Source organism: Sceloporus undulatus, chromosome 1 (assembly GCF_019175285.1).
Source record: "Sceloporus undulatus isolate JIND9_A2432 ecotype Alabama chromosome 1, SceUnd_v1.1, whole genome shotgun sequence".
NCBI lineage: Eukaryota > Metazoa > Chordata > Lepidosauria > Squamata > Phrynosomatidae > Sceloporus > Sceloporus undulatus.
The window spans coordinates 201693173-201711718 of record NC_056522.1 but is presented as its reverse complement, the minus strand read 5'-3'; the positions used below and the strand labels follow the sequence as shown (position 1 = coordinate 201711718).

Here is an 18546-nt window from a genome sequence, read left to right as displayed (position 1 = left end):
GTCTTTTTGCCTCTTTGGTGCTAGAGGTTTGCTCTCCAGTCAGCTTTGCATTGTGGCAACCCTAGGGATGCAGGGACATACACACACACACCAGGCGTCCTCCTTTTCCTGGACACGCCCTCCATGCCCTCCATTTCAACCTTTTCTCTTCAAGAGGAAATACTTCAAAAGGTTCTCTATTTTGAGCATGAGGAAGAAGCACGAGTTCATATTCATATGCATGGGCTGTGTCCTTCATTTTTTCTTGACAGTCCTCCACTTCAAGCATGCCTAAAAAGCATGAATACGTGTTTTACTTATGTGTTTAATACGTGTTTACTTACATGTTTCAGGGTTTTATTGGAACATGTCCTCTATTTTTTTCTTGAAGGTCTTCCACTTCGAGCATGGCTAAAAGCATGAATTTCTACTTATATTAAGTGTTTTGAGGTTTTATTGGGGTTCGTCTTCCATTTTTTTTTTGAAGGCCCTCTGTTTTGAGCATCACATGTTTGGACCTTTTATTGGGTTGTGTCCTCCATTTTTTAAATAATAATAATAATAAATAATTTTATTATTATTTTATTATTATTTTATTTTTATCTTGAAAGACCTCCATTTTGAACAAGGCTCAAAAGCATGAATTTCTACTTCTGTTAAATGTTTTGAGGTTTTATTGGGTTGTGCCCTCCATTTTACACAAAGGTTCTCCAGTCTGAGCATGGCTAAAAAGCATGAATTTATATTAAGTGCTTTGAGGTTTTTATTGGGGTGGTGTCTTCCATTTTTTCTCGAAGGTCCTACATTTGGCAGTGCCTTCCTCCCTTTTGCGGTGAGGGCATCTGGTTACCCTGTATGAACGATAGTGCCACAGTCTCTCAGCCTCAGGGGAAGGCAAAGGCAGACCTTCTCTGAGCAAATATTGCCAAGAAAACCCCATGATTGGTTTGCTGCCTTGGGGATCACCTCAAATCAGAAAGACTTGAAGGCACACAACAATGAATGAGAGAGACACCCCCCCTCAAGGACACTAGTGACCCACTGCCGTCTTTCTCCCTCACCAAAGTCATATGGTGGCATTAGTCACCCAAGGGGAAGAAATGGGTAACAGTGAAGAGTGTTGTGGCACCCAGAAGGTTTTCACTGGTTTAGGGGCATCACAAGGGGGTGCTGGTTGCACCAGGTGGCACTCTAAAGCAGGGGTGACGCTGCTGTTCCCCAAACATCTGACTTTGGGCAGAAACAGGCTGTTGCGTTCACCTGCATTCCTATAAAACGTTGAAGAGAAGGTATGGGTGAGGTGAGGCTCAGCACAAAGCGAAAACACTTTGTTATTGTTATCCACCACTTGAGTCGATCTCGACCCATGGCGACCCTGGAGATGAGACATCTCCAAGACTCCCTATGCGCCACTGCTCTGCTCAGGTCCTGCTAATTCAGACCCATGACCTCCTTAAAGGACAGACCCCAGTTTTTTTTAACAGTTAAATATATATATATATCTTATGAATTTTATTCTTTTTAATTTTTTCATACAAACATCACACCTTACCAAATTTCTCTTTCCCCACATGAAACTATGTGTATGCAAATGCATTGAGGAGGTGGGTATGATATCGTAATTTAATAATAATAATATAAATGCATTGAGGCGATGGGTACATTACTGTAATTTAAAGGTACAATTTTAATTCTAGTAGTTTATGTCACAACTGTTGCCATTGCATGCAGTGATATATGGGAATTACGATTTTTGAGTAACATTAGTACAAAAAAATGGTAAAAAACATGAGAATAGGTCAGTGCAGGGGTGGCATGCCACCGTGAGTTACTGCATTGGTTCTCACTAACCCCAGTGACACCACTGTTGGGATATAAGCTTCTGTGTCTGCAACATGTTGTGAATGGACAATCATGTTTCACATGTGCAAGGAAGTCCTCCAGTGAATCTCTTAGCCTTCCAGTTGCTATAAGATTCCTCTTTTATTTTTGATGTTATCAGCAACTGAGTAATTGAGGGGGGGGGGGGGGGGGGGGGGGAGGAATGCTTCACCACTGTCTCATGGATCTTGGAGAGCCTTGCATCCCAGTAAGCATGCCTAGGATTGGACAGTAGCGCAAGCCACATTTACTAAAAAGTCTTCTGTAGAACTTGTGGTGCAGTATGTTTACACATGAAGTTCATGGGGGGCTGCTCCATAAGCATGTGAAGCTTGTCCAGGGTCAGCCTGCAGGACCTCTTCTGGGAATGCTTTTGGTTTGTCCTTGAAAAATTAGGGCAGTGTTGTGCATCTCCGGCCCAGAATGATTAATATTGTGTTGTGGATAACTATTTTATGTTATGGATTGACTTTTAATAAAACAAACAAAAACGTCATTTAGTTAAATGAAGTTGTTTGTAAATGAACAAGAAAACTGTTACGACAAGTTTTATGGCTGTTTTTTTAAAAAAGATACATTGTTGACCAATTATAATTTTGCCTTTTTGTTCTGTCTCTCTGTTTTTTGTTGTTTCCTCCCTCTTCTTGTGGTTGTCCAGGCAATATTCCAAATGAAAAGATTGCAATATGGCTTAAAGACTGTAGGTAAGTACTTCTTCAAAACAAGTATTCACTTGTCAAATGTACCTTTTTTATTTTAGGCTGAGACTGTAGCCACTAAAGCGTTTTAAAGCTTCAGTTCCAAGCAAAGCCTAAATACCCTAAAGGCACCAGATCCTTTCTGATCTTGGAAGCTAAGCAGGGTCAGCCCTGGTTAGTACTTGGATGGGAGGCCACCTACAAATACCAAGTACTATAGGCTATATTTCAGAGGCAGGAAATGGTGAACCACCTCTGACTGTTCCTTGCCTTAGAAAACCTAATAAAAGTCATGGGGTTGCCATAAATTGACAGGTTACTTGGAGGCACATGCACAATACGAAGACACAGCACAACTTTGGAGACACATATACACACAAAGACACAGGACAACTTTGCAATGTATTTCTGAGAATGCAAGAAAACTCTTCCCCCCACTCCATAACTGTGTTTCGAAACATTAGCCACAATCCAGCATGCATGCTTTACGACTTGGGAGAAAGTCATATTGAGAGCTGGGGTAGATGCAGCTGTGTGTGCTTGTATGTGTGTGGTGTTTAGTAAGTGCTGTTTGGGTTACGCTTACTTTATTATGTTCAGGAAATAGCAGCTGTTCCTTTGGAAATGCAGGCTTTGTGTCATAAAGACACTACCTGCGGTGCAGAGAAAGAAATGTTGTCTGGGAAACATAGCACTAGAGAAACAAAAAGGAAATCTTCCATGTCTCTGTACTTTGTGACTTCAGCTGTGGTCTTCAAATGCATTTAGGCTGCATTGCTAAGGGCTTACACGAGGAAGTAAATGCCAGTGCAGCCAGTCAGATTTCTGTTCTTGTTTGTAAACATATTTGAAGTCTGGCTGCTTTGCTGGGAATCTCATGAATGATATTTGAAGCAAATTTTTTGAAGCAGATGTATTTTAGATAATGTACTATTGTTAACTGAGGCAGGTTACAGGGACAATACTACTCCCTTGTTACAACAGTTCCACTGGCTGCCAGTTTGTTTTAGGTTGCAATTCAAAATGTTGGTTATGCCCCATAAAGCCCTATATGTGACTCATGCCTAGGCTGCCTGGCAGACCGTATCTCCCTGTATGTGCTAGGCCCTGAGGTCATCTGAAGAGGACCTTCCTTCAGTCCCATCACCATCACAAACATAGTTGGTGGGGATGCAGGAGAGGGAATTTTTGGTGGTTGCCTGTAGACTCTGGAACTCACTTCTCAAGGAAGCCAGAATGGTCCCCTCCCTACTGTCCTAACAGTAGGCAAAGACCATTTTTCTCCTACCAGGCTTTTGGAGTGTATAATATTTAAAGATTGGGCTGAGATGCTATATTGTTTAGATGGAACTGTTTTAATTGCTTTTTGTCCTTTTGTAGTGTTTTACATTTTAAGTGCAGTTTTAAATAATTTTAATTTTATCAATAGTTTAATCTTATTTTTGTTGATGTGTGCCTTCAAAACAACTTCTTATAATTTCCCGAGAACTGAAATTTATTAGAGTAAAGAAATGGATATCACTCAATTTTTTGGCCATTGTGGAACAAGCTTTCTGTACAGGACTACTGTCATAATAATTATGAATTGGTGTTTGCTTTTTGGACAACAGCTTCCTGAATTCTTCAGCTGGTTTGGTGACTGGTGGGGAGAAAGATCTTCTAACTATATCAACAGTAACTCTTCCATGCATTGATCAAGAAAACCATTCTAGTGTACAGTGAGCCCTTAGTATCTGGGGATGGTGTGTGTGTGTTCCATTCTAGATCTTCACCTCATGGATGCAAAAAACCCTGGGACCTCAAGTTCTGTGGGTTTTAATGGCTGTGTGTATGTGTGCAGCTGCTTTGCTGCAGCCACATGGACTCATGGCCATTGGGGTACTTGGGCTTGCCATCTGCAGATGATTAAATCTGTGGATGGCAAGCCCACAGTTGGGGCAGGTGGGCTGTAGTGACTACAGTACTCTATTTAGATTGGGAAGATACAGGTTCAGAATTATCCAAAAATGGGTTCCATTGACCCACTCACTCTTTCTTAGCCTGTTGGAAGGATAAAAAGAGAAAGACTATTTCTGCTACCTTTAAGACCCTTGGAGAACTATTTGGATGAAATATGTAATTTTTTTCTAGGAATATGGTGTCTAGATTTCCTATAACTTCAGAAGCTCATTATTATTAAATTATGAAACCTTCACATTTTCTAGGATTTTAGGGTGGTGGTTGTTGTTTTTAAAGAACTTAGCAACTCAGAAAAAAGAATCAAGAAACAAAACAGTTTCCAGAGGAGTGGTCATGTTAATCTGTTGCAGCGAAATAAATTAGCATCTTGTACAGTACTGCCTTATGGACTAACAAATGTATTGTCATATGAGCTTTTGTGAACACTTTGCCCTTTAACAGATGATTGAAACATTTGTGGGATAAAGAATCATGATTTGGGTTAGTTTTATCATTTGAAAGAGGTTTGGCAGACTAGTTACATATGTAGTTTGTTTTGAGTCATACATATTCTCATTTCCCCCAGCTTCCTGGGATGAAATTAAAAATCAGAAGTGCAGAAAAGTGGCTCACTTCCACTTATAGTGCAACATGTACAAAGTGATGTGAGCTAGATGCTAAATCATATCAAAACAGTGCTTGGGCTTTTTGTTGTTATTTTTGCTGGAAAATCACCCTTTCAAAGTTCTTCATCTCCTAGTTATTTAAAACGTTCTGTTCCTTAGGCAATAGGCTCCCAGGTTACATCACGTCAGCTTAAAGAAAAGGCAGTCCTTGCCTGCAGGCTTATGGTCTAAAAAGATATGATAGGGAAGGAAAACGTTATGAAGAGAAAAGGCCTGGGAGGGGGAAAAGTTAGCAGGGTTTTTTAAAACATTTTTGCAGGCCTGGTGAAATGCTCACCTGATCCCACCCCACTTCTTCTGCTTCACCATGGTGGAATGGTGACTGGGGTGGTGATGATAAAACACTAGTGCTTATTTCCCTCATTTCCCCTAAAACATTTTATATAGTGGCTGTGTTAACTGAAACTCCTTTTGTGCTGATCCAGGATTTAGCAAATCCTCCCCAGGTAGGATTAGAAACACAAACTCTCCATCTAATGCTGAAAATGAAGGAACTTTCAAAGGCAGGTTATAGTAGAACTTAGTGATTTGCTACTCAGCGGAAATTATTCTAAAATGCTATAGCCCAAAAAAGCCTGTGGACACAAGCTGCTAACTTGATCTTTGCTTCCAGAGTTCTGATCTTGAGGGGTGTTCTGAGCAGTTAATTTACTGGTAAAAATCACAGCTTTTTTCAGTGGGTTGGTGGGACTGATCCTGGAGGCCTCTGACTCTCCTCTGACTGTAGCTCATGACACTATTATTCCCCTGTGAATCCATTTTTGTGCGTTTTGGTTGGCCTAATAAATGGTATGATTGTATTATGGAGGGCAGGGCTCAGAATCTGGATATTTGGGTTTTTGTGGAACTTCTGCATCTAAGAGCTTTGTTGTTGTGTATCATGCAGTTTTTTTTTAATAAGTAGGTAGTCATCTTTATTTTTAATACACAATACCTGTTGTTTCCCCTAGCAGGGCTTCCTACTGCTTTGCTTTCTGCCATATCTTTGCCATATTTGTCACTTCATCAGAACCAGAAATTCATGCAAAATATAAATATGTCCAAAGACGAAATTTGAAATTCAGTATGCATGCCAGAATCCCAGGTTTGAAACTTTAAAAATTATTCAGGGACAGAGATATCCAGTTTCATTTAAGCATTAGTTTAACTTTACCCTCCTGGGATGAAAAAAAAAGCATTACCTGTAAACTGAAAAGTGCTCATTTTATCATTTTGTTATGGTGGCTGTGAGTGGACTTTTGACTTGCTTTTTTTCATGAGAACCCCAAGTTTCACCCACTGAAGCCAGGGCAAAGAATAGCTCATTAAGAGTGGAGATACTCTTAAAGACAAGATGTTTGACTGCCCTAGCCATCAAATGAACAAAGAAGAATGATGGGAGTTGCAGTCCAGTAGAACCTGGAGTTTCCTCTAGCAGACAATCAGTCTGGCATTTTATAATTATTACCAGAACTAAGCTCACAAGATTCATATAACACAAAAAACTTGTCCTTGTCTGTCCCCTCAGGTCACATTCTTCCTCAGTGGCCTCACTTGATAGCGGGAGATTCTGTTTAATAGTCTTAAGTTTGGAGCTGGCAACCCTTGTGTCTAAACTGTGAATTATTCAGATCTACCAGTAGATCCTGCTCTACCTGCTACTTGCCCCTGTGTGGAAAAATTTGTGAACTTCTGTTTTTGAATCATTGCTGAAGCTGAGTGATTGTGGACCTGATGTAGTCCCTTGAATTCAAGGTGATAGGGAACCCCATATCACAGTAGGTTAGAAATGGCATGATTTTTTTTAAAAAAAAATCCCTAGTAAATGAGAACTAAAGCTACATATTTTTTCATGATTGGCAAAGATTGCTCCTACTCTCATTTTTTTTAATGAGATTGTTTTAGCAAACTGATATCGAACTTTGACAGATGAATCAGAGTCTGTCTTTGTAGACAGAAGAATCCAGAATGAAAAAGGCTTAATCTTTGCCATGCACAATAAGCTTGGAATTTAGACCTGGCATCTCTCCTTGTTTTATTGCAAATAATTTCTACATCTGCAATGCAAAAATGTGTGTGTGAGAGAGGGAGGAAAATGCCATTTTAATGTTCCTATAGTTTGCTGGCTTTTTTGAAGGTCACTATGGCCCCATACAGGCAGGCCAAAATAAAGCTGCTTCAGGTCACTTTGGAGGTATGCTGTTTTTAAATGATGCATGTGTCCTAAGAATCCGGACGCCATGTCAAAGCCACACTCCAGTCCTAAGGACTGGAGCGTGGCTTTGGTGTGGCTTCCAGACTAAGGTGGTGGATTTACTTACCTGTAGATTAGTGCTCTGCTTATTGTTCTTCTGAAATAAGGATATGAAATTTGCATTCCTTCAGATATCATTGAAGAAGTACAACTTTTATAATTAGTTATGCTGGTTAGGGCTGATGGGAATTGCATTTCAGCAACATCAGGAATGTTACAAGTTGCCCATCCCTGATGAGAGGTCTTTGCTTAAACTATTGTACCTTTAAGGCTTCCTGGTGTATCACTAAAGAAACAGCATGAAGAGCAAGAGACATACCTGTGGAGGTTACTTCTCAAAAGCAGTACAGTTTGGATATTACTATTACTATGATTATTACGACTGTTTTATTAATTTATTTCTCACCCTTTTCCCAATATTTGGACTCCAGGGGCTTACAAAATATTAAAAATCAGAACAGATTAAAAAATACCAAAATAGTAGTAATATACACATGGAAGTTATTTTAAAAGGCAATTGAGCATCTATAGAACTGAAACCATTATGATGATAATGAGAATGGGTTATAATTTCTTTGTGGACAAATTGAAATGGAAAAGAATCCCTGTTAGATGGGATTTTACGTGTAAGGACCAAAGTTTTCGATGGAGTCAGTTCAAAAGGAGAAGGAATAAAATATAAAATCGAATTTGAGATATTTCAAGTGAGAAGAGAAGGAGGATGCAGCAAAAAGGAAAAGGAGAAAGATAAAAGCAAGAGCAACAAATCCAACTGGATTGGGAAGATCAAGGTCCAAAGTTAAGACCACAGTCTTGGTTGGGGAGTGAAGAAAGCATGAGGTTACCAAGAGCCACTGGCAAGGACTCACTAGATTAGCTCATTTGAACATGGAATACAAATGAATTACATGTAGCTTTTTTCTTCAGGAGACACGTATTCTAAAAGAAGGAGATTAAATACTTGTAATGTAACAAAAAAACAAAAAAAACCTGGGAGAAGAGTTCATTTTGGCTGCTCAAAAGTAGAAAAATGGGGTGGGATTGTATGTAAATCCTCTTCTGGGACTGGAATTTGCATAGGTTGGGAAAGTGCAGTTATTGTGGTCCTTCAGTGATCATAGAAGTCTGTACCCTACCTCTTTCCATCTCTCTGTCTAGTTCAATGTGCAGCTTTCTCTCCTCCCTCTGTGCTTTCATTCTGCATGCAAACTGGTTATCAAAGGAAGAGATTGTCTCTTGTGACAGCAGTAATCAAATAAATACCTACAAAATACATGCTCAGGATGAAAGGAAATAACAAAGCAAGAGTTTGCAGCTTAATGTTATGGCAGAGCTAATTTTTGTAATTTTGTTCCAAGCCATTATTATTATTATTATTATTATTATTATTATTAACCTTTATTTATAAAGCGTTGTAAATTTACACAGCGCTGTACATACAATCTTTTAGTCAGACGGTTCCCTGCCCTCAGGCTTACAATCTAAAAAGACACGACACAAAGGGAGAAGGGAGTGGTGGTGGGGAATAGGATCAGGTCCAGCAGATCTTCTCCACCTCCGAGACCTGGACCAAGGCAGATGGACTGGAGGAAGGGCTTGGCTTCTTAATGGATGGTTAAAAGGAGGCTTCATGGGTCAGAGAGGGGCTCGCCTCTGGGAACACTTCTCTAAACAATATAGTCTTTCACTTAGTTTTGAAACTGGGTAAAGAAGTGATGAGGTGTGCATGTGGGGGAAGAAGGTTCCAGGAGTAAGGGGCAGCAAACAAGAAGAGATGAATTCGGGAGGGGGCAGTGGTAGTCCTACACTGCGACAGGAGACCTTGAGTACCAGAGCGGAGGGTGTGAGTAGGAATGTAAGGAGAAAGAAGGTCAGATAAGTAAGGAGGGGCCAATCCATGGAGGGCTTTGAAAGTCAATAACAAAAGCTTGTACCGGATGCGGAAGGGGGAGCCAATGAAGGGAGGATAAAAGAGGAGAAACATGGTCAAAGCGGTGAGCGGATGTGACAATACGGGCAGCTGATGCTGGACAGAGATTAAAGGATGGATGTGTGAAAGAAGAAGCCCTGTCAGAAGGAGGTTACAATAATCTAATCGCAAAACCACTAGGGCATGGACCAGAGTCTTGGCAGGCAGTAGAGATTGAGAGGAATGGACGGATCTTGGCAATGTTGTGGAGAAAGAATCTACAGGCCTTGGCGGTGGCCTGGATCTGGGGAATAAATGACAGAGAAGAGTAAAAAATGAAGCCAAGACTGCGGGCTTGATGAACTGGTTGAATAGAAGTGTCATCGACAGAAACAGAAAAGGAATAGTGAAGGGTGGGTTTAGGTGGAAAGACAAGAAGCTCAGTCTTAGACATGTTGAGCTTCAAGCGCCGAAGCCGCATCCACTGAGAGATGGCAGTCAGACAAGAAGAAACTTGCTGTTCAAGTCCCGTCGAAAGGTCAGGGGTGGAGAGAGACAGCTGAGTGTCATCGGCGTACAGATGATATGAGAAACCAAAAGAACTTATGAGTTTACCTAGGGACAGTGTGTATAGAGAGAACAGAAGGGGACCCAAGACAAGAGCCCTGGGGAACTCCAACAGATAGGAGAACAGAGGACGAAGTCTGACCACCCATGACCACTGCAAAAGATCTGTCTGACAAGTAAGATTTAAACCAGTCGAGAGCAGAGTCGGAGAACCCAAGGTCAGAAAGTAAATCAACCAGGAGACAGTGATCAACAGTGTCAAAGGCCGCAGACAAATCAAGAAGAATGAGAATAGAGGCCTTTTGCCTTGGCCTGCAAGAGATCGTTTGAGATCTTGGTGAGGGCTGTCTCTGTAGAGTGCCGTGGGCGGAAGCCAGACTGGAAAGGGTCCAGGATGGAGTTGGTTTCAAGAAACTTAATACAGCGAGAATAAATGACCCGTTCTAGGACCTTAGAAAGAAAAGGAAGAAGAGAAATTGGACGATAGCTAGACAAAGAAGAGGGGTCGAGAGAGGGTTTCTTCAGAATTGGAGAAACGAGAGCATGTTTGAAGTCAGAAGGGAAGGAACCCATAGAGAGAGAGAGATTAAAGATATAGAGGAGCGAGGGAAGAAGAGAAGGGGCTATAGAGATTAGGAGACGGGAGGGAACAGGATCAAGAGAACAGGTTGTAGGTTTGGAAGAATTTAGCAGCGTAGAGAGTTCATCCAGAGAAACGGGGAATCCCAGAGAGTTTATTAGTAGAAGGTACCAGGAGGTTAGTGGTAGGGGACAAGTCGGGAGGAACTATTTCAGATCGAATAGTAGTGACTTTAGTGATGAAGTAGTTGGCGAAGTCAGTGGGAGAAAATGATGAGAAGACAGGGGGAGAGGAAGGTTTTAGTACGGTATTGAAGCAGGAGAACAAATGCTGCGGACGCCTCTCATTAGCGCATATCAGCGATTTAAAATAGTTCTGTTTTGCCATAGACAGAGCACGTGAAAAAGATAAAAGGATGAATTTATAATGAATGAAATGAGCCTGTTCCCTAGACTTTTTCCAAAGACGTTTGGCCGCTCGAGAGCAGGACCGGAGGAACCTGATAGTGGGAGTGAGCCAGGGCTGAGGCCTAGTCATAGGGGAAGACATGCGTACAGATACAGGAGCAAAGCTGTCGAGAGTTGAAGAAAGAGTGGAATTATATAAAGACATTGCTGAATCAGCAGAGTCCCCAAGATCAAGAAAAGAGAGAGATGAATTAAAAGTCTGACTGAGATGGTCAGAGTTAACAGACTGAAGGTCGCGGAAATGGCGCTGGACAGTATGACGAGGAGGTGGGATATAAGTAAGAGTAAAAGAAATTAAATGATGGGCAGACAATGGAAAATCAGATGCCAGGTAGTCGGAAATGACGCACTTAGCAGCAAGAATTAGGTCAAGATAGTGACCATAATAAATAAAATTTATTTGTATCCCGCCCCCCTGAGAACAATCGGGGTAGCTAACAAAGCTAAAAATACAAAACATATAAAATCCCTGGTACCCTCCCTTCCTTAAAAAAGTATTAAATTCAATGCAATATTTAAAAAACAGAACGAAAAACAACATAATTTCCCAATATAATTGGGAATAACAATATAATTTCCCCTGGCTATAAGTCCTCCTTTAATGCTGTATAAAGTTTTGCTGCCATCTCTGGTTGTTGTTGTTGTTGTTTAAAAAACAAATCACACATCATATAGCATACATGCATAATCGTTGCCCTTGTGCTTTGGGTTATTAGTAAGTTGTTCATTGCATTGCTTTTGAAGTTACTAGAAACTACTTTTCTTATTTCTGGACTGAAAATGACAGTTAATGCAGCTCAACTTTATGATTAGTTATTCCAAAGGCTGCATGCATCTGAGGAAGTAGGCTCAAGTCTATGAAAGCTCATGCTACCAGCTTTTTTCTTTCAGTAAGTCACAAAGGTGTTATGAGATCCCTTTGCATACTGATTTTCTAGGCTAGCATGGCTATATCTCTGTATTCAAAAGAGTCTCACTAGATTTAGTGGTGCATTGTCCCATAAAGAATGCATATAGGGTGGAAGCTCCGAAGGAGAGTTGGAGGAAGGATCCTGGAATGTGTGAGAGCCTTCCAATCTGATGTGAGTTCTGTCTGTGAGCTTTATTAAATCAGGAGACCAACTTTGAAGTAAAGTGGTTTTGAAAATAAGTTAGTTAAGTAGTTAAATAGTTGAATTTCCTTAAATAGAATTGTTCTAATTTGTTATTATAAAATGTTAAAATATGGATATACATGAATGTATGATTTATGCACACTAAATAAACAAAGTATTTTATTCATATACAACATCTAGTGGGGGGAGATGACATCTGCATGTAGATATAAAGTGCAGTCCCAAGAGTAAAAATTTTGAGTACCACTGATTTAAATTAAATAAATGTATTTAATCATTTTTAGGGTATAGCCCTCACAAGGTAACACACAATCAAAGGTGGTCCAATTAAGGTACATGTTGATGCCCCCCCCCCGCCAAAAAAAAAATGTCATGAGGAAAATCCAATGTTATCAGGAAGCACCAAGACTCAGGAATTTCTACATTTGAAAGAGTTGAAATCTATCCAATTGCTAGGCCCGACTGGAGTACACTTTAACATGCCAGGTTGTGTTGTCTCTAATAATAAAGGGTGTTTTGATACATTACAGCACCCCATCAAGGTTTTTCACTTTTCAAAAAAAATTTGTGTGAAAAAATTGCAAAATCCAGGGTTTTTGCATAGAAAACCAACATATGTGCAAAATGCTCTGTTTTCTGTGCTATTTTTTGGTGCAACCAGGTTCTTTTTGAGAAGTCCCCACATGCAAATGCAATTTTTTGTGTGGTAGAACAAAAGAAATGAAAATTTATGTTCCTAAAATAGACAAACTGTACCAATTGCTCAATGGTTAGGTAGTTTTACTGCTACACGGTTACTATGGAGAAGGCCCTGTTACATATACCCAGCAACCTAATGTACTACACATCTAGGAACTTCAGAAGTATTTGTAGAACCAATGGCTATGCTCCTTGAAAGTTTGTTAATGAAATGAAATCCACTTGCAGATTTAAAATGTTTTAAACATTTTCCTTTATTAGGAATGCACAGGCATAGCTGTGTAGCAAACTCAACCTGTTTTTATGGTACCCTAAAAAGACATGTTGTGCTACCCTGCATTAGCTTACTAAGAAGTAAATCCAAGTATGTTAAATGGAATTTTCACCTTGTATTTATAACTGCAGCATAATTATAGCAGAAATGTTTTGAGTTTCACAAAGTAGTTTCTGGTCCACAAAAAAATTTATATCACAATTAATCTCTTAATCTGAAAATTGCTGTAGGATTCTTGTCCACCCCATCCCCACTTATGATGCTACTTATTCATTCACTTACTGTCTGTTTAATATTGATTTGCCTTGATAATACGTACTTTGCAGTCTTTTACATAACCTTCCTGCGAGTATGTTCTGTCAAACTTAGTGGGGATCACCTCTGAATAGACATGCATCAGATTGCATTGTTTTGTGTCCCTGTTGGCCTCACAACTACAAAACATCTTGCTGCATGTTTGTTTGAGTAATGTAGTTAGCCCTTCCCCAGTACTCTTTGAAGAAAAATGTATGTAAGGCATAGTTTTATATTAGCACGTGTATCGGTGTGCACAGATGGCAAAAATATAGGTAGTCAGAGACCAGAGTCACGAAAGACTACTGCCAAACGTCAGCTGGTTAGTCATAATTTTTTATTTATTATTATGCATAGCCCTTCCTCCAAGAGGCTTAAAGTAATGTGTTTGAAAGGGCTGTCTCATCTTATATGTTATTAAAATGTTCTGTGTGGTTTGCCATATGTGAATTTGTCATCTCTACCCTTTCCTCTTCTTGCCCAATCTGTTTCCACTTGATTTTCCCTTCTCGGATAGTCTCATGTCATACTATATATCAGCTTCAACTTCATTCCTTCTGTGTCTTCTTCTTGGTTTCTGCAGCTTTTGCAATTCATTCTTTTGGATTTCACCATAGGAAACTATCTTTATCTCACCACTGGTGCATACAGCTGAAGATTTTGTGCACTTTCTGACAGTGACTTTGCAGGAAGGATTCCCCAGATCTACTTAGATGTATCAGGAACTGAAAATGGGATCTTTTCTAGGCAAATATGTGCACCTCTAGTGAAAGCACATGACTATTCCTTTTAGGACCATATTTTGGATCTCTTCTTTCTCTGTGTCTTAGCTTCAGTTGTTGTGTCTCATAATTTCTTCTTTGTTCCACCCAGACATACCAACCTGTTCCTGGGTACCTTTCTTTTTCCTCTGCTTTTTCTCACTCCTAGGCCTTGCTTCCATCTCCCTTCTCCATTTTTCTACACCCTTTCTTTTCCATTTAGGATTTCTGTTCCTTTCCCTTAGCAAGCCCAAATCAGGGCCATCTTGCCAAGCCCACTTCAAGTGAATACAGTCTCAGTGAGTTTGTTATCTGCCTTGAGTCTCAATTTTGGGAGGAAGGCAGGTTACTACTACTAATAATAATGATAAACCTTTCTGACATACAGTTTTTTCCTCTGCTTTCCAATGCAAAATATCATAGAGCTTTCACCATAGAAAATGGCAAGAGATAAAATGTCAGTGTCGTGTGTTCATAGGATGGGGATGAGAATAAGTAGCCCTTCAGGTATTTGTTAGACTGAAGCTCCTATGAACCTTCACAGTTGGCTATGCTGGCTATGGTTGATGTCAGTTCCAGTCAACATTTGAGTAACTACAGCTTCCCCAACTCCACCATACATAATCATGGACAACAATGACATTTAATTGAATGGTTGAAGTTCATTTGTTGCCTTTGCAACAAGTCCTAAGCAGTGATTCCTGAGGTTCCTAAAGTTTTTGATTCCCCTTTCCCCTTATTATAATGTGCTTTAATGGCGATCACATTTAGCATTCATATAACAGTTTTAAAAGCATTCTGCATGACCTTGGTACACAGAATGTTCAGTCTTGTACAGCAATTCTGTAAGGTGGCTTAGTATTGGCTTATCAAAAGCTGTGTAATTAGTAAATGGTGTAACAACATCTGAACTGGGGACTTACTGGGTTGCAGTTCAGTTTTTTGGACTCCAGCCCTACCCAGATGGAGCTGGCAATAAGTCCTGGCTTACTGAATTCAATACCAACACTTCACTGCTTTTTGGACTCTAAGTTGAGTGACAAGATGAAGTGACTCATAGGACAGGGCCAGCACCTATGCACACAATATCTCTGTGACTGAATGTGAAGTTAAAATTTTAAAGTATGAGTCCATTCAGAGGTAAGAAGCCTGTTGATGTTGCTGAGCTCCATTTCTGAGCTGTGTTTGTGCAGCTAAGTCTGGGCAATCTTGCATTTTTAGGAACAGGGTACAAGCCAATTGATATATAGCATATTTAAATCCTATTGACTGCTAAGGAGTTACATTTGTGGCTAAAAGCTGCAAATTGTGTGAACACTTACTTGGAAGTGAGTCCCAATGATCATAGCAGGTTTGCTTCCAATTAAAAATGCCCAACATTGCCCCCATTCCCACTATAAAAAGAATCAGATTGCTGAGTGAATTAAATGACCCTAGTTCCCATTTGAAACTGTTTCCTGTTGCGATTTGATCAAATCTGTCATGATGAAGGGAGGCAAAGACAAAAGAACCGGTTTTTCAAGACACCAGCTAAAAAGAGGTTCTTTTGAAAAAAATGTGATTCCAAAGATTGTTGAGCAAGTGCGAACTTTGGAATCGCAGTATTCTGGAGGGGAGGGACTAATGACAGGGGTGTTTAACATTCTTCCCCATTTTTTGGGAGATGTCATCCTCCCCCCTCCTGAGTGCTGTCTTGTCATTATTGGTATGATGTTTGGTTCCTTTTTTAAAAAATAAAATAAAACTAAGTGATGAAGCGACAGAATGGACTATTTGCAAAGGTGCTAAACCACTCTATTGCTTAATTGTATTTACAAAAAGAAAAAAAAGAAAAAGAAAGAAAGAAAGAAAGAAAAGAAAACATGCCCTGTCCTCCTTCTCACAGGCCTCTCTGGGTCCTGGTGCCCTCCATTTCCGTCATCCTCCTCCTCCTCTTCTCCCTTCCCAGCCTGGCGATGTCCCACCCCTGGCCCCTAAGCTCCCTTCCCAGCCTTGCCTCTGTCTCCTCTTCCTCCTCTTCTCCGCTCCCCCCGCCTTGCCCCATTGCCATCTCCTTGTCACACTATCTCAGTCTCATACTCTCTCAGCCTCAGAACACACTCTCTCAACCTCCAACCCACCCACCCCCCAATTTCCAAGCCAGGCTTATGTCAGATGATTGACAGGGGAGTTTAAAGCGGTGCTGCCAGTGGGAACCACAATATCCTTAAAAAAAACAAAACCCCGATCGCACAGGGTAAGGGGGAAAAAACCCTTTTATAATGAGATCTAGGAGCCTTTTGAAATTGCTTTCCAAACCAGGGCAGGAGCGAATCACGAAGTGATTTATCCTGCCAGTGAGAATGACCCCATTGTTGTGTACTCACTTTTTGTGACAATGCCAAAAGATAAGGAATAATGTAATTTGATTCACTTGTACTGGAGTATTGTAGTGAAGAAAATATGCAGAACCTCTGAGAGAGAAATGTTTTCTCATTAAAAGAAGCATTGTGTCAACAATAAGCCTGTGCTTTCCAAAATGTAAGCTTTCAATTCTGCATAAGGCATTGTTATGGTGGAAGAATGCAAAAGAAGGCCGAGCATTAGCCCTATTAAACAAAGAATTTTGGCAGGTGAAACTCCCTCTTTTGTGCAACTATTTACAGATACAGGACTGGAAACTTCCTATCCTAAATGAAGCCTCACAGTGTTTAATCTAGATCCTAGAAAAAGAAACTGCTGTTTTTCTCTGGGGATGTATGAGAATTTGAGCCCATGCTAGCTCTTTTAATCTGGATTTATAATGTGTTTCCTTTTGGTGCTATCAGAGCTGTGCAGAAGTTACTCTTTTGTTTATGTTTTCTAAGTTTGTTTTCCTTTTGTAGAAAAATGAGTTGTTTCACTGGAACTGAAAACTTAGAAAAGGCTGGCAGTTTCATATGAAACTTCTCCTCTTGAACACTGACCAAAAAACATAGTTTCTGAAAAATAGCAGACCGTGTTTAGGTAAGAGAGAATAAATAATCTTATTGAGGTTAGGGCAACTTATTTCTCAGTAAACATAAAAAAGAGCATATCAGGTGCTCACAGGTGTCACAGTGCAAAGCCCATACCTGTATATGTCTGAAGAATAAGCCAAATAAAGCCAAAGTCACATCACATTTCGTTGAGTGAGCTAACAAAGTGAGATTGCCAGTTTGGGCTTCTGTGGGAGAGAGAGGGAGCAATGGAGGAGACCCTCTGCTTCTTCTCTTGGCCCCATTGTCTTGGAGCCGACTTAGCTGATTCAGCTTCAGGGCGATGGGGCAGAGAGCGAGCAATGGAGGGGACCCTCTGCTCCCTCTCTTTGCCCCATTGCCTTGGAGCCAGCTCAGCTGATCCAGTCCAGGGTGATGGGGCCAAGAAGTGACGCAAGCTGGCAGCCATTGGCTGTGTTGGAGGGGTGTGCCTGGTGCGAAGGGAAATTGGCATGGCAGCTGGCATGGCACAGATGACAGGCTCTAGCAGTCCTTGCACCCTGGCTCACTTCCCCCAAACTGAGAAAAGGCCCCCTCCCAGCCCCTGAGGTCATACTAGGCCTGGTGGGGGCGAAAGAAGGAGTTAAAGAGGGAGGGGAGGGAGGGGTAGGGGGAAAAAGGATGGAGAGGCGGCAACCTTGCAAATAAAACCACGAGTTCCAAAGTTGTGGATTTGGAGGGATGATTGTAGTCTATAAAGCACAGGGCTGATCTTCTTTTGAAACTCTTTAGTACTTTCCATTATCCAATATATCTTTGCTATATGATCCCTAGTACCTCTTCCTTTCCTGAACCCTGCTTTGACAGCTGGCAATTCTCACTCCATATATGTTAAGAGACTTTGTTACAGAATTTTAAACATTACCTTGCTTGCATGAAAATTCAGTGCAAAGTTTTTGTGATTACTGCAGTTCCTGGTGTCTCCTTCCTTGGGGACTGGAATATATACTGAGCATTTCCAATCTGTGGGCTGTTGTTTTGTTTCCCAAATTTGTTGACATGTCTTAGTTAAAACTAGAGTAGATTCTGTATCTGTAGCTGGGAACAAAATCTATTTGTATGCCATCAATTCTTGGTGATTTATTTGTCTCAAGTGCTCTGAGTTCAGCCCTCACTTCACTTTTTAAAATTTGAGGTTTGTCCTCATATGATTCTTCTTTAAATGAAATATTCATCAAATTGTCCCTTTTATATAGTTCTTCCATCCATTGTTTTCCTCATCTTTTTATTCCTTCATGGTCATGCCATATATTTCCGTGTTGGTCATAGAGAACCCACTCTTGGCTTAAATTTTCTCTTGGATTTCTTAGACCTTGATGCAGAGGTCTCTTGTTCTTCAGGCCAATAGCAGACTGTAGACCATGAACTACTAATAGCAAAAATCTGAGTAAAGTTAAAGAAGAACAAAAAGCAGCCACCATGCCAAAATACAACCTGGAAAACATCAATGAAGAATTTAAAGACAAAGT

The 18546-nt window shown here is 40.5% G+C and overlaps 1 protein-coding gene across 7 annotated transcripts in view; it reads left to right on the top strand.

The window, feature by feature from the left end:
• The window catches only part of ITPRID2 (ITPR interacting domain containing 2), a 114457-nt gene that overhangs the window by 32782 nt on the left and 63129 nt on the right, over window positions 1-18546 (top strand). For all 7 annotated transcript variants that reach the window (XR_006105071.1, XM_042479782.1, XM_042479790.1 and 4 more), the window contains exon 3: window positions 2519-2564. Coding sequence is in view for 6 of the 7 variants with exons in the window: in XM_042479782.1 (XP_042335716.1) it covers window positions 2519-2564 (46 nt within the window). In the remaining variant the exon portion in view is untranslated. The remainder of the gene's footprint in view (window positions 1-2518; window positions 2565-18546) is intronic.